Source organism: Chrysochloris asiatica, unplaced genomic scaffold (genome assembly GCF_000296735.1).
Source record: "Chrysochloris asiatica unplaced genomic scaffold, ChrAsi1.0 scaffold00003, whole genome shotgun sequence".
NCBI classification, from domain to species: Eukaryota; Metazoa; Chordata; class Mammalia; order Afrosoricida; family Chrysochloridae; genus Chrysochloris; species Chrysochloris asiatica.
In genome coordinates, this window is record NW_006408521.1 from 994,144 (window position 1) to 1,009,567 (window position 15,424).

Below are 15,424 nucleotides of genomic sequence, written 5' to 3' on the forward strand. Positions count from 1 at the left end.
TCCGACCCATAGCGACCCTGTACAGGGTTTCCGAGGCTGTAAATCTTTACAGGAGCAGAAAGCCTCATCTTTCTCCCACGGAGCAGCTAGTAGTTTCAAACTGCTGACCTTAAGGTATGCAGCCCGATTCGTAACCACTACGGTACCAGAGCTCCTCATACAATCAATAAAATCATGATGCAGTTGGTAAGTGCCCTCGAGTTCTTTCTGACTTGTAGCAACCCTATATGGGGTTTCCAAGGAGTGGCTGGTGAGCTTGAACCACTGACCTCATGGTTCAAACTGATGATGCAGTCTAGCACATTAACCTGCAGCACCACACCAGGACTCCAAAAATCATGATGCTATCATGAATTGATTGCCAAAGAATGTGCTAAACTGTTGCCTTGGAAAAAGAGATCCATAGCTTAGCAAAGAAGTTCAAAGTCAAATGAGGGAGGGATCACCGTGGAAATTTTTAAAAAGCAAAAATCAGGTAGTAAAAACTATCCTGTTACTTATTGAGGAATAGAAAATGTTAAACTTTCAGGAGATCTAGAGGAATTAGAGAACATAGATTAAGAACCCAACCAACAAAATGGGGGAGTGATTGTACAGCAGCTATAAAGGGGACACAATTACTAGATACCATTCGGAGTCTTGGTGTGGTGCTGAAAGATAAACACCTGACTGTTAACCACAAGGTCAGCAGTTCAAACCCACCGGCTACTCCTTGGAAACAACATCCAGCGTCACCATGAATGGCCATCAACTTGACGGCACTTAACAACAGTCTTAAATAAAAATTTAAAAAGAAAATACAATGATAAAGAGAAATCAGAAAAACTGTGAGAAAGTTCAAACTGTATTTGAACCAAGGAGGTCCAAATATTGAGTTTACAACTAACTCAACTTCTTATACTCTTCCTTTCAAAGGAACAAGGGGTATTTAGACTAAAATACATACTGTAAGTGTGAGTTTTTTGTGCCTTGCAATAGTTCTACTGTCTGCCTCTTGGTGCAGGAAACCTTGGAGGGGCCCATCATTTGTTTCAAGTCATTGGCATTGGCAGAATGGGAAGGACTACGAGGCATACCCACTTCAACAAAAGCATCGTTACAACCTGCAGGAGAGAAGAGAGAGAAGGGACATTCTAAACAACGCCACTGCTTGGTTGACAATCACCTGCAATGGAGACAAATCAGAATCCAACTCTATGGAGACATTCATTATCACCTGGATAAAGGACTGGCAACAGCTTTTCACTGCAGAGAGGACATGTTAACAAATTCAGGCTGGCACACAAACTCATGGTACAATTTAAAGAAATGACCTCATATGTTTTCAAGATGGTTGGTTTGGGGTAAAGAGGCTATCGAACAAACTACTGGGATATGAATAAATTTATATACTGTGTGTATATACATATACACATAAATGCTCACACACACACACTGCACTGGGCAAATCTGCTGTAAAAGATCTCTTTAAAGTGTTAAAAACCAAAAATGTCACTTTGAGAAGTAAAGTATATCTCACTCAAGCCATGCCTATCACCTCGTAAGCATGCCCCCACTTATCTGTCAGTTTGATGTACTGTGACAGCTTGGGTGTTGCTGAACGGTATACTAATGATATTCTAAATACCAGCAGGGTCACCCCTGGTGGAAAGATTTCAACGGAGCTTCCGGACTAGAAAGGCAGACTAGAAAGAAGGAATTGGCAGTCTACTTCTGGGGAGGAAAATGGTCACAGAAAACTATGTCAGGAAGTGAAGGAACACTGCCTGATACACTGCCAGAAGATGAGCCACTGAAGTTAGAAGACATTCAGAATAAAACCAGGGAAGAATTGCCTCCTTTATAAAGTGTAGTTGACTTTGATGGCATAGATAGAGCAAAGCTTTCTAGACCTTCATCTGCTAACACAGAACAACTCAAAATGAGAAAAAACAACTACAAATATCCACTGATAATAGGAATGTGGAGCGTATGATGTATGAATTTAGGAAAATTGGAAGCTGTGAAAATGAAATGAGATGCAGAAAGATCAAATGCACAAGTATCAGCCATTTCAAATCAGGCAGACATGGCCTTTTATCCTATGAATGATAAATTGAAGAATATGACAACACATTCAGCATCAAAAGAACATTTCAAGATCGATCCTGAAGTGCAACACTGTCGTGAAAAGATAATATCCATATGAATACATGGAAAACCAATAGATACAACTATTTTTCAAATTTATCCACTAATCACTAATGCTAAAGATGAATAAGTTGGGGATTTTTATCAACTTCTGTAGTCTGAAACTGATCAAACATGTAATCAAGATGCACTGATAATTAGTGGTAATTGGAATGTAAAAGTTGGAAGCAGAAAAAGGTCAGTATTGAAAAATATGCCTTTGGTGATACAAACAATGGAGGAGGTCACATGATACAATTTTGCAAGGCCAAAAAATACTCATTGCAAATACCAGTTTTTCAACAACATAAACAGTGACTATTCATATTAACCTCAAGGGATAGAATACTCAAGAATTAAACAACTACATCTGTGGAAAGAGATAATAGATCAGTGTCATCAGAACAAACTCAGGGGTCAACTGTGGGACAGACCATCAATTGCTTACAAGCAAGCTGAAGCTGAAGAAACTTAAAACAAATACATAAGAGCCAAAATACAACTTTCAGTATATCCCACATGAATTTATAAACTATCTCAAAAATAAATTTAAGGCACATCCTACACAAAGAAACCAAAAGATAATTTTTTAAAAAGCCAGGAAAGAAGTCGAAAAGACAGAAATGGATGTCACTTGTACTTTGCTAAATAGTCTCTGGGATCATAAAAGCTCATGAGCAGCCATCTACGGTGCAACTACTGGTATCTCCATGTGCAGAAGAGAAGAGTGATGCGAACTGAAGACACTTGGACTCAATTAGTCCAATCGACTAATGGAACCTATGAACATCAGTCTCTAGGACTTAAGAGACCAGAACTAGATGGTCCCAGCTACCATTATGAACTACTCTGAAAGAGATCACACATTACAAGGTCCCAGACAAGAGTGGCAGAAAATGTAAAACAAAACTGAAAATTATTTAAAAAAAGATGAGGCCTACTGGTCAGAAAGATACTGGAGGAACCCAAGACTATGGCCCTTGACCATACTCAGGTCTAGAAAGTAACTCATTCTCACGACCCAATTTTCAAGCAAGCAATAGAGTGGTGCACAGGATGTGGGTGGGAGGACACAAGTAAGAATGGTCAATCATTCAATATCAAAAGGGCAACATTCACCTAAGGATGCAGTTGAGAAGGGATGGGAAGGAGGGTGGAATGGAAATAGGACCCACAGGGAGGAAGAGGGAGGACTGTAGTTGCATGGAGGGAATTCATACAATCACTGAGATGAAACAAGTGTATGATTTGTGGAATGTAAAACATGATCTTGTCTGTAAACCTTCACTCAATTCACTATAAAGTTAAAAAAAAAAAATATATATATATATATATATACTGCAGTTTGAAAAGTGAATGTCAGTAGAGACTGAACATAGAACAACTAAAGAGAAAGGAAGAAATGGTGAAGAACTGAACAGAAGATTTTAATGGGAAACTGAGAAGACAAAGTGAAGTAGTATAATGAAATGTGCAAAGACCTGAAGTTAGAAAACCAAAAGGGAAGAATACATTCAGCAAAATCAAGCCTTGAGTTGCAACATTGTAGGATTCTACTGGTGTGGTGCTGTGGGTTAATGCGCCAGACTGCAAAACCGTTTTAACTGCAAGGTCGGCAGTTCAAGCTCACCAGCTGCTCCGTGAAAAACCCTATACAGGGTCGCTATGGGTCAGAACCAACTCAACAGCACTTAACAACAATGGGCACAAAATGGTTGTGGCTCTGTAAGACAAGAACTACACTGCTAAATACAAGGCCGGTGGTTTGAGCCCACAAGCTTTCTGCTTCCATAAAGACTTACAGCCTTGGAAACCCAATACAGTGTAGCTATGAGTCAGAACCAACTCAATGTCACTTAGCAATTAGCAGCAATAGGCAAAGTATTTAACAATGTAGGAAGCAGCAAAAGAAGATGGAAGGAATACAGGGTACTGTACCAAAAACCAAACAAACAAAAAACTGTCAACGTCAATTCAAGAGGCAGAATATGATCAAGAACCAAAGGTTCTAAAGGAAGAAGACAAAGCTACACTGAAGGCACTGATGAAAAACAAGTCTCTAGGAATTTCAGTAAACTGATTTCAACAAAGTGATGCAGCACGGGAGGTGCTCACTCATCTATGCCCAGAAATTTAAGAGCCAACTGGCTGGAAGAGATCCATTTTGAGTTTCTGGATATAGACAAATGTGTATGTATGTATGTATGTGTTCCTATAGGGTAAGTAGATGAGTCACAAATGGCTAGCAAAACCAACTTGATATCATTGACTGCACAGACTCTCTACAACCCTCTATAAGTAGTAAGCCAGGCTTAAGTTCTGAAGTAAAGGAACAATTCTCGACCTTCTGGAGGGCTTGACTTGGGAGACGCTTGATCAGACCCAGCTGTCTGTCTGGATGGATCACTGTGGTTTGTGTTCAGCACTTTTTCTCCAAGTGGTGAAGTGGATATTGCACCATATTTTATATTTGTAGACTGAAATAACAGAAAATAACATACACATTTTGGTCATAATTTTTCAACTTAAATTCACTTCATGAGAAGGTTTAAAAATGTTATCGCTTATCTCATACAAACAGTGCAGATCGTACTATTCTAAAATGCATTACCTGTGCATGCCCGTTTAAAGAAGCAGAGATTTTTTTGCTTTCTGTCTGTATACTGTTGATGTGGACATCAACAGGAGTCAAACCAGGAGGGGGAGATGGAGCTGTGTGGCCATAGCTGGGTACTCCAGACAACAAAATATTGGTTAACGTGGCTTGAGCAGTGGATGGAATCATCAGGTGTGGTAGAGCAGAAAAACCTATAACATTTCACAAACACAGACATTAAAGCAGGGAAAAACTCAGAATCAACGAACAAGGAGTTGGAACCTTTCACTGCTATAAATTCATACAAGAACACAATTTTGATGTCTCTAACTTTAAATAATACTACGGTGCAGAACCAGGTAGCGTTTCTTTCTGCTGTATATAAGGTCACACTGAGTCCAAACTGACTCAACGGTAACCTAGTACACTTAACAACATCAACCTTGTAAGAACACAACTAAGAATGCTAAAATGGAGGAAGACATTAGAGAATATTTAATCCAAACTTCCCAGTGTACACATATGCAACAATTTAGCTACATTCAACATGTGCAAAGTGACTACCAAGTTAGTCAGATTAGATTTCATAATTGCCAGGTGTGGCACTGTGGGTTAATGTGCTAGACTGCAAGATTGGTTTGAATCGGAAGGTCAGCAGTTCAAGCTCATCAGCCGCTCCTCAGAAACCCTATACAGGGTTGTTATGGGTTGGAACTGACTCGACTGCACTTAACAACAACAACATGACCTTCATATGCCTTTGCCATTGCTCCTAGCAAAATCATACTCTTTTGAAGACTACCTTTTACTTTTATTAAAAAACAAAACAAAACTACACTTACTCATCATCATAATGGGTTTTCTATTTGGCTGGAGTACACTTTCAACTAAAATTTTTCCTTAAAGAAACTGAATAACTGCCTAACTTTATTTTAAAAAACTTTTAATACTTAAGAATATATGCCTTTGATTATATTTACGTGCTACTGACCTGTTGCACTTGGAGTATTTGCAAGAGGGGGTGCCCATAACGTGGGGCTGGGGGTACCAGAACTTGGACTTTGCAAAGGACTGACTGAGCTATTAAGAGCATTCAAAAGTGAGTTTGGGGTTGTCGAAGTGTTTAGAGATAAGGTGGTGGGCCCCAACAGACCTAGGATAAATGAAAGTAAAGTCAATATGCATATTAATCAGGATTTAAAAAATGAAAGATGTTAACAATATGCCATTTGGAATGGACAAGCAAGCATACAATCTAATAATTTCTCAATATAAAATATACCTCTCCTTTATTGTTATGTACCTAGGCAGGGCTGCTTGGAATCTTAACATTACAGTTTGAAAAGCAAGAAAAGCTAGCAGAAATGTTTTAAAGATTGCTGGTGGGTTTTTTCTTTCTGTTGCAAATCAATTCAAGTAATTGAATGACGCAGCATGATTTGCTAGGATTATTGTAGTTACGTTTTTATATAAAAGCAAATGAAAATGTATAAAAGAAGCAAAGCTGGCAAAATTGTCATATAGCAACTACTTCAGCCTCTAAGACTGGAATCCGTAAGACAGGCAATAAATATTACCATGACTGTCACACTGGCTCACTCAACTTTCTTAAAGCACGGAAGCACTGAGATGCTGCTGGTCATTAATGTTTTCTATTCCTCACCTTAGTTCTATTTGCTTCCCTCAACGGCTGCAAGCTAGATTTCCTTTGTGTCTGGGTGCAGCTGTCCTAACCCCTAGGGAGAGGTGCTCTGCTTGCTTTAACCTCTCCCCAACTCCCCACCCCTCACACAGATTTGCAATTACTTTCTGAAAAGCAAACTGGATAATGGTTATCTCTAGGGACCGATGGCAATATTGCAAATGCAAGAGAGAACAAACACATAAATTACAGTCAGCCTGCTCACTTCGTTCTCAGTGGCATGCTTAATTTAGAAGAACTAGCTCAGCCACTGAAAATAAAACAGTCAGACCTTGATTATTTATGCCAACACACAAAGAATCTGGATAGCAGAAATCCATAGAGTGTAACAAAAAAGCCAAAATGGATCGATTCACATTTTGTTGGGGTTTTTTTTGTGTTTTTTTCGCTTGATCTTATGGCTTGAAGAGGAAAATACACTGCCTTTAAAATGCAGACCCAAATGATAGAAAAAAAAAGGGGACTAGATAATCTTGCCCCCAGTGACAGAGAATAGCTGTAATCATAAATTTTATACCTAGTCCAGTGAGTCCAAGGCCTGCTGAAGCTAAAATATCCAAGCTAGGACATGCCAGGCCGGCAGGGCAGGATGCTGGAGAAGGACTCGTTGCTATGGTAACCCCACTGCTTTCAAGTCCGAGGAGACATTTCCTTGCTTCATACATATTTAAGGCATTTCGCTCGACACTTTTCACAATCACAGACTATGAAAACACATAATAGGAAAAAAAAAAAAAAATGACATGCAAGTAGTTTATAATGAATTGAGGGGAGAGAGGGAGAGGTAAGAAATGAATATGCCAATAAGAATTCTGCTCAGGGGATAGATTAATGCAGTTTTACCATCAACTTCTAGCCACTTATTTCTTAATTTCATTCCTCGGAAAACTGTACAATGCTAGCTATTTACTGAGTGTTTCCTGTATTCCAGACACTGTGATGGAATCTTCACATATATTCCAATTGTCACCAAAAACTCCTATGGTGGGAGTTACCAGTCACCAGAGCATCAGTGCAGGTAAGGGACATTCCCAAGATCACAACAGAGCCTAGGGGTCAGCAAAGGAAATAGAACTAGAGTTCCTCCCTACAAGCCATTTCCTTTCATGGGCTCTTGTCTTATAACATCAACACTTTCCTCTACTTTCTTTCACTTTTATAAAACACATCAAACTGGTACCATAGAGAGAATGCATAGTAACAGTTAACTTATGACATTTATGGTCTGCTAATCCTGGTGTGGCACTGGGGGATACGCACTGGACTTCAGGGTCAGTCTGAACCACAGAGCTGGTGCTTCAAACTTCCCAGCTGCTCCTTGGAAACCTTATATAAGGTCGCTATGATTCAAAATCAACTCGACAGCACTGAATAGCAAGCTAATGAATAAAATTTGAGATACCATTATTTCTCCTTGATGATGCAGCTAGGGCAAAACATATGATAAAGTACATTTCTAAATGTATCTCCCATCCCTACCTGCCAGTGAACTCATCTAGAAGATTGGAAATGTGAAACCAAAGTAGGGGAACCCTCCAATGGTCAATAAAGACAATATGTGGATACAGTAGCAGTTAGAAGAGTAGACAGAACCAGGCCACCTAGACATAACTAAATGATCCTGGAATGCCATGGCTTCAGGGTTCTCATCATCAATTTTTCCCTGACCTCTGCTCATTTCTTACTCAACTCCGGGAATTTTTCTTATGTCTATCTATCTTAATAATCACATGTTCTAGAATGTCTCTCTGTCTTTACCTTTTAGACCTGGTAGCTACAGCTCTCTAATCAAGTCACACATAAACTCAAATATGAAGTCTTACAATACATAAATTAATGCTATTCTCTAAGCTCACATATAACCAAGGTTCTCTCTTTCTTTAAAGTTTTCTTTTGAAGAGAACATGATAGCTTTTCTTAACTTGAATAATGAATTTCACTATATTTGCACTTACATAAAATTACATATAGTTTTATATAATATAATTGTTAACTGCTGTCGAAACCACCTCAACGGCTCTTGACTACAACAATACATAAAATACATATTATATTATCATATATATGGTGCTGTTGTTAAGTGCTGCTGAATAGGTTCTGACTCACTGCGACCCTGTATAGGGTTTCCCAGGAGCAGCTAGTGAGTTTGAACAACTGACCTTGCAGTCCAGCAAATTAACATTCCATTATGCATACATGGTAACAATTTAGAATTTTTTTTAAATAGAATGAACAAATATTTGATATTTTACCTACAAGATAACACAAGAACCTCACTTTGGGTTCATAAATTCATTTTTTTTCCCCTTCTAAAATTTCTAGAAACTTAATATAATTAATTTTATACTCTGAAGTTTTTTCAAAATATAGAAAGCCAATAACCATATAACATCCTTGTACCTAACATCTTGCATTATGCGTTATTTTTAATGACTTTTGATAAATTAATTTTTTTTTTAATAAATTTAAATTTTAAAAAAATTTCCTAGTGAGTTTGGCCCAGGATCGGGCAAGTATTTTGTTCTACTGTGCTTAAGTTCACTATGAGACGGTACGGACTCAATGGCACCTAACAAAACTTTCCTAATCCTATTTCCCTTTTCCTGTCCCAATGGTTATTCACAATGAATCTGCTGTGTATTCTTGCAATGTTTTATACTTTCAAGAACATATCAATCAATGTTAGCCTTTACTACATGTTGTAATACAACTGGGCTCCTGGAGAGTGCTATAGGGTAAGCAATGGATTGCTAATTGTAAGGTGCAAATCCATCAGCCGCTCCTCAGAAACCCTAACAGGTTCACTATGAGTTAGAACTAACTTGATGGCACTTAACAACACAGCGTAACTTGCTTTTTTGTAGTCAACATCCTTCTTGATCTTTTGACTCCTGGCACAGTAATTTTTTCCAAGGTGTACAGCTAACCACAGAATTGATGGTGGTAGGGTATTAGCATTTTCAGTGTAATCAGATGGTCTCAAATTGCTTTTCAATGTGGTTATACCAATTTACCCAACAACATAAATATAAGAGCATTCCTCTTGCTTCACATTCTCTTTGAACTTAATGTCATCAGACTTACCTAGCAAATTTCTATTGTAGATGTTGTTGTTAAGTGCCATCGAGTCTGTTCCAACCCATAGCGACCCTGCACAGGGTTTCTGAGGCTGTAAATCTTTACAGGAGCAGAATGCCTCATCTTTCTCCCGCGGAGCGGCTGGTAGTTTCAAACTGCTGGCCTTAATGTTCGCAGCCCGATTCGTAACCACTACGCTACCAGAGCTACATGTAGTTAACTGAAATTTTTGCAGCATCACAGAAGAAGGGTTCTGAGAGACGGCTGAACTGGGATAACTCATTACTTAAAGTAGCACAATGGCATATAAGAAGAATATTTTTGGAATTGTATTGGATATGTACATACACACATGTAATGAAATGCTTATTAGTCTTATCAACTCTCTGGTATCTTAGTAACACCTAAAGTTTCCAGATTACAAGTTAATAAAATTGCTTTCTCTTTCTTTCTCATATATTTATCAGGAAAAAAAATTTTTGGTTACTGAAAATGTCTCCAAAAACCAACACATACAAGGAGGCTTCAAAAAATTCATGGAAAAATTATATAACCTTTCAGTTCCATTTTTCATGAACTTTCTGAAGCCCCCTCATACATATGAAGCAAACAATGATAGCTAATTAATATAGTTGAAATTTGTACACATATAAAATAATTTAATATTGTTGTTTTTAAGTGCCATCAAGTCGGTTCTGACTCATAGCAACCCTGCATTAGTTTTCCAAGGAGCAGGTGGTGGCTTTGAACTGTCTATCTGGGGTTCGCAGTCCAGTGCTGATCCTACAGTGCCAAATCAAGAATCCAACTAAATATATATATTATATGGCAGTGTAGGATCAGCGCTAGACTATGAACCACGAAGTCAGTGGTTCAAAGCCACCAGCTATTCCTTGAAAACCCAATACAGTGTTGCTGAGTCAGGACCTGGTGTGGCACTGTTGGCTAATGCGTCAGACTGCAGTCATTTGAACTGCAAGGTTGGTGGTTCAACATCACCAGCTGCTCCTTGGAAAACCTATCCAGGGTCACTATGGGTTGGAATTGACTCAACAGCACTTAACAACACTAACAACATATATGATTTATTAGTTACAATACACACACACATATATATACATGCAAATATGCTCTAGTGTAAGCAAAACACAACCATATATAGCTGTGGTACTCTGGGTACAAACTGTGAACCAACCTTGCTTGGCTGTTTTGGCTTTGGCTTAATACTGATGAAGACATCGAGCTGTTCCATCAATTGAGCGATGAACTGTGGATCTACTTCAATTTCTTCCTTCATATCAAACATCAACACAAGTGGAAGACAGCCCTAGAAAACACCATTAAAGAATGTGTAGATGGTAAACAGCTAATCATTTAAATACCAGATAATTTACATGCCAGGACTCCTAGTATGGTGTGAAAGGATCCGCACTGGACTTCAAACTACTAGGTTGGCAGTTCAAACCCACCAGCTGCTCCTTGGAAACTTTACAAAGGATCACTATGAGATGGAAACAACTGGACAGCACTCAACAACAACACAAACAAATAAAGCAATGTAATATTTTACATAGTTGAAGAGTAAACTAAGGCATTACAACGAAAATTTATATCTCCATATCACTTGGATGGCTGGGTAGGGAGAATGTTGAGAGACAGAAACTATTTTTGATTATAAAATTTTATGTGTCTTAATTGGGGCCCTGAATGTTTTACCGACTTTCCACCTTAAAAAAATTCCTCTCTTCTCTGACTTCAGTTTTGTAGTGATGTGAGACATTAGATTCTCAGTCCTATCAGGGAAGCTAATATGGGGTGCCCTTGCTCAACAATTTACAACAGTGGTGGTTTTTCACTGCCTTTTGAATGAACTCTAAATGTGTCTCAGTAGCTAAAGATCTCTGTCTCTGTTTTGTTTGTCCTATCCTAAGGCTGTATGTCTGCCCCTTCTTCCAGACTAGGTCAGTCTCTCAACCAACCTTTCAATATATTTTGTATGCTAGCATATGAATTACTTGGTTTTGTACACAAAAACCAGCAGGCGTTCTTGTCAAACATACTAGGATCAAAGTTAAATCATTATGCTTCATTTCTTTTCTGATAAAAGTGATTTTTAAAGGGATAATGCTATTTTAAGCAAGAAACAAGTGACACTTAAAATATGTTACTTTTCTCAATATTATGTAATAATATGAATATGTCTCATTGACACCTCTTTTTTGGTACATAAGGTCAAAAGACAAACATAAGAATGTTTGAAGTTCACTGAATTAAGAAACAACATCTAATGAATTTGAAAAGCAAAAAAAAAAAAAAAAAAACTTAACATAAATCTTATAAGCAATCCGTAGATATGAATACACTACCTGATGGTATAAATTTCAAAGGACCTGGTACAGTGAGCTCAGCTCAAAAAAATCAAATTCACATGAAAACAAATTTCTTTAAGTTATGACTATAATCCTTAATGAGTACAACAAGTTGTCAACTGCCAAAGGAATGTAATCAACATTACAAACAGAGATTTCCTAAAAGTTTCTAAAAAATGAGTGCTGCAAGTTAAAAAATGCCTGAAGCTTACCAATTCAGATGCCATTAAAAGTTCACTTCAAGAAATAAACAAGAAAGCACAAAAGTGTTTTGAACAGGAATATCTTTGGGCTGAGCATTATGCCCCTCCCATTTTGTTATTATAAGTTGTCTCCAACTTACAATGATGAACCCTAGTTTTACAATGGTCTTTTTTTCTTTTTTTTTTTTTTGTAACATGGTCTCTATGAGTCGGAACTGATTCGACGTCACTTAACAACAATGTTCTATGTACAATGTGTTGCACATAATTTGCTGATGTCATTATTCTTAGATGTTCACTTGTAGATGTTCAGTTTTATGATTTACTGTTCAAAACAGTATTATATTGATTTAGTTTTCTAAATATAATCAAAGGCTTCAGCTGCTTAAAAACACGGGCCCAAATGCCCATCACTTTGCTAGAGCTGACAGGTAGATTCAGGAAGCAATGAGACATGTTACTACAAAATACATGAAGAAAAAAGAAACGGACCATACACATAGCTCTCACTAATGTTCTGGCTGGAAGCAACACTCCCATTTACAGGGCAATCCGAATGATCTAGAACCTTCCACAAGTGGAGTTATTATGACAACAGAGAAACTGCCAATGTCGTCCAACTCCTCCTGTTTATTGTTAAGAGTACAGTTTTATGATTTGTGTATATTTTATGGACGTAATGTGTTAGAATATATCTAAGTTTACAAGTTATGTTTCCAATCCCAAACACAAAGATTGGGTTTACAAAGACACGGATAATAAAAGGCCATGAAAATAAAAATGAAATATAAAAATGAGGTGTTCAACTTATATCAGAACCAGCTCATAATGGAGTACTAAAACTGGAACCCCATCACAAGTCAGGTGCTACCTGTACGGGTCAGCCTTCACTCTGGCTTTAAAATGTATACAGGAAAGATGGAAGCACTGTAAATTCCAAATCAGAAGCAGTACTGAATTATCGTATAACTGCTGCTTTTCTTCATTCCGTGGCATTCAGATTTGTATCTTAAGCAGAATTTCTTTGTATTGTATCAGAAATTTCTGAAATGTGCAAATGTTTCAGGGTGCCAAAATTTATGACTTTGATGCTGAAATTTAAAGGATATTTTTACTCTTCTGTTTCAGTTAAGACTTTCTTTGTCAGATGGAAGTGAAAATTAATACTACACTATACGACAAATAAAAATAATCACTTTACAGTCATGTCACAAAATACAGGCAATTATTTAATTGTAACCTACTCTGTGTTTAGTCTAAGCTTAAAAAAAGACACTGCAAGGAAATTACACACCTATTCAATGAAAGGAAGTCTGTTGCAGTATGAACCTTATTTTTTCAGTTTATTCCCTTTTACCAAGAAAAGTCCTTATTTGACCAGGTTTCTGGATTACTTTCATAAATACAGCTGTACATACACTGTACCCAAAGAAATGTTTCAAAATTATATCACTTATTTCTGTAAACTTACCATGAGATACTGTCTTGCCAGACAAACAGACTCAATGGTGCCCTGGAGGTAGATAGTAGATTTCTTCTGTGGATTACTGGGATCAGGAAAGTGGATCTGAGCACCCGTTCTCTGCATGATATGTTTGATGTTGCTCCCATTTCGACCCATCATGAAGAGATGATGTTGAGCTGCAATATCTAGTTGCGTGCTCACAGGAATAGCTGACGCCAGGCTCCCAGCTAGATGTTCTAACAGCATGGCAGTTCCTTCCTAGAGAAAAAATCCTATAAATCAACCATAAATACGGAGAGGTTCTATTGAACTTCTAAAAGCTGTGGGAAAATACAACATGTCTTATAAAGCAATGCAAAGGAAATTTTGGGGAAACAAATTAGTCCAGTATGATTTGTGTACTTAAGATCGTCAGAACTGTCTACATCATTTACCTTCACAGCACTGGTGTTATTCTGAGACCCTCGTACTATGACAGTAGTACCATACATCCGGGAACGCTGTTTAAATGATACTGAAATGTTGTACGTTTGTGATATGTGCTGAATAGAGGGGGAATTAGGATCGGGGACTGGTTGAAGAATTCCAGCAATTGGTAGCTCAAACATCAGCACCAAAGGAAGCAGCTCCTGAAAGGAAATTATGAGAATTCAAAGAATGAATGTAAAGCACTATACATTTAAACATATGTCAAATTCATTAGTTCTTTTCTGAAGACAGAATTTTAAAACATAAATAACCGTTATTATAGACTTTTGAAGGGTGGAGTACATCAAAGTTTCTCAAAATGTAAGGACACTTTTGAAAAACTGGAGGATTTATAATATAGTGACTGTAGCATTTTTCACAGGTCTCTTTTTGCTCATTTCAAAATCATGAGAGAAACAGAATCAGATTAAATCCAGACTATCTCTAAGAAGCATCTTAAATGGAAACGAGATTTGTAAGAAATATAGGAAATCCTTTTTTAAAAATCTACATAAAGTTTAGATCGTTAAGTGCCAACGAGTCTGTTCCGACTCACAGCCAACTTTCCGACCTTATGGTAAGCAGTGCAGTGCTGACCCTACAGTGCCACACCAATGTCAAAACAGACAGACAACAGCCTTGCCTATATGTCTTACTATTCAGATGTATTAAATTGAAATAATACGTTTTTAAATGTATAGATTAAGAATAATGATGTATAATATTTGAATGCTTTCTAATGCAAAGGTTGCTGACACTGGTTTACTGCCTTGAAGTAATAAATAGTTACCCGAATTCTAACTCGGGCAGATTCTACTCCTGATGGTTGTCCTGCTATAGATACCTGCAGAAGAGAGAAAATATAGAGTCAGACTTATTATAATTAAATCCACATCGACATTTCCTGTTACTACATACTTGTACTTAAAGTATCATCCAAGCTAAAAATACATCATTGGCATCATATGAAAGTTTATTAAAAATGAAGAACCTGAAATCTCAATCAAGGTTTTCAAATGATTTATGTCAACTGATCTACATCACCTTACCTAGACTCACCTAAAACCCCACAACTCCCATGAGACCATCTCTCTTCAGATAACACTTCACTGCTACATTTTCCCTCTTATTTTAACTCTTTATATATAAACTGAATGTCAATATAAAATGATAGGGCTACGCTAGGTTCTCAACACATTGAAACACTTCCATTGCTGTTGTTAGGCGTAGCTGAATCCATTTCAAGTCACAATGGCCTCAACATGACAGAGGAGAACTACCCAGCATGATCTTCTAAGCTGAATCTGTAAGGGTGAAGATAAGTCTTTCTCACATGCAGCAGACTGGATATGAACTGCCAACCTTTAGGTTAAG

General features: G+C 37.5%; 1 protein-coding gene across 1 annotated transcript in view; it reads right to left on the reverse strand.

Annotated features, from left to right (window-relative positions):
* BICC1 (BicC family RNA binding protein 1) overlaps window positions 1-15,424 on the reverse strand; it is a 366,532-nt gene that overhangs the window by 32,856 nt on the left and 318,252 nt on the right. The window contains exons 6-14 of the mRNA XM_006831098.1: window positions 14,841-14,894; window positions 14,017-14,211; window positions 13,589-13,840; window positions 10,741-10,872; window positions 6,985-7,171; window positions 5,757-5,918; window positions 4,781-4,977; window positions 4,514-4,646; window positions 947-1,103 (exon numbers count right to left, since the gene is read on the reverse strand). Of these exons, the coding sequence (XP_006831161.1) occupies window positions 947-1,103; window positions 4,514-4,646; window positions 4,781-4,977; window positions 5,757-5,918; window positions 6,985-7,171; window positions 10,741-10,872; window positions 13,589-13,840; window positions 14,017-14,211; window positions 14,841-14,894 (1,469 nt within the window). The remainder of the gene's footprint in view (window positions 1-946; window positions 1,104-4,513; window positions 4,647-4,780; window positions 4,978-5,756; window positions 5,919-6,984; window positions 7,172-10,740; window positions 10,873-13,588; window positions 13,841-14,016; window positions 14,212-14,840; window positions 14,895-15,424) is intronic.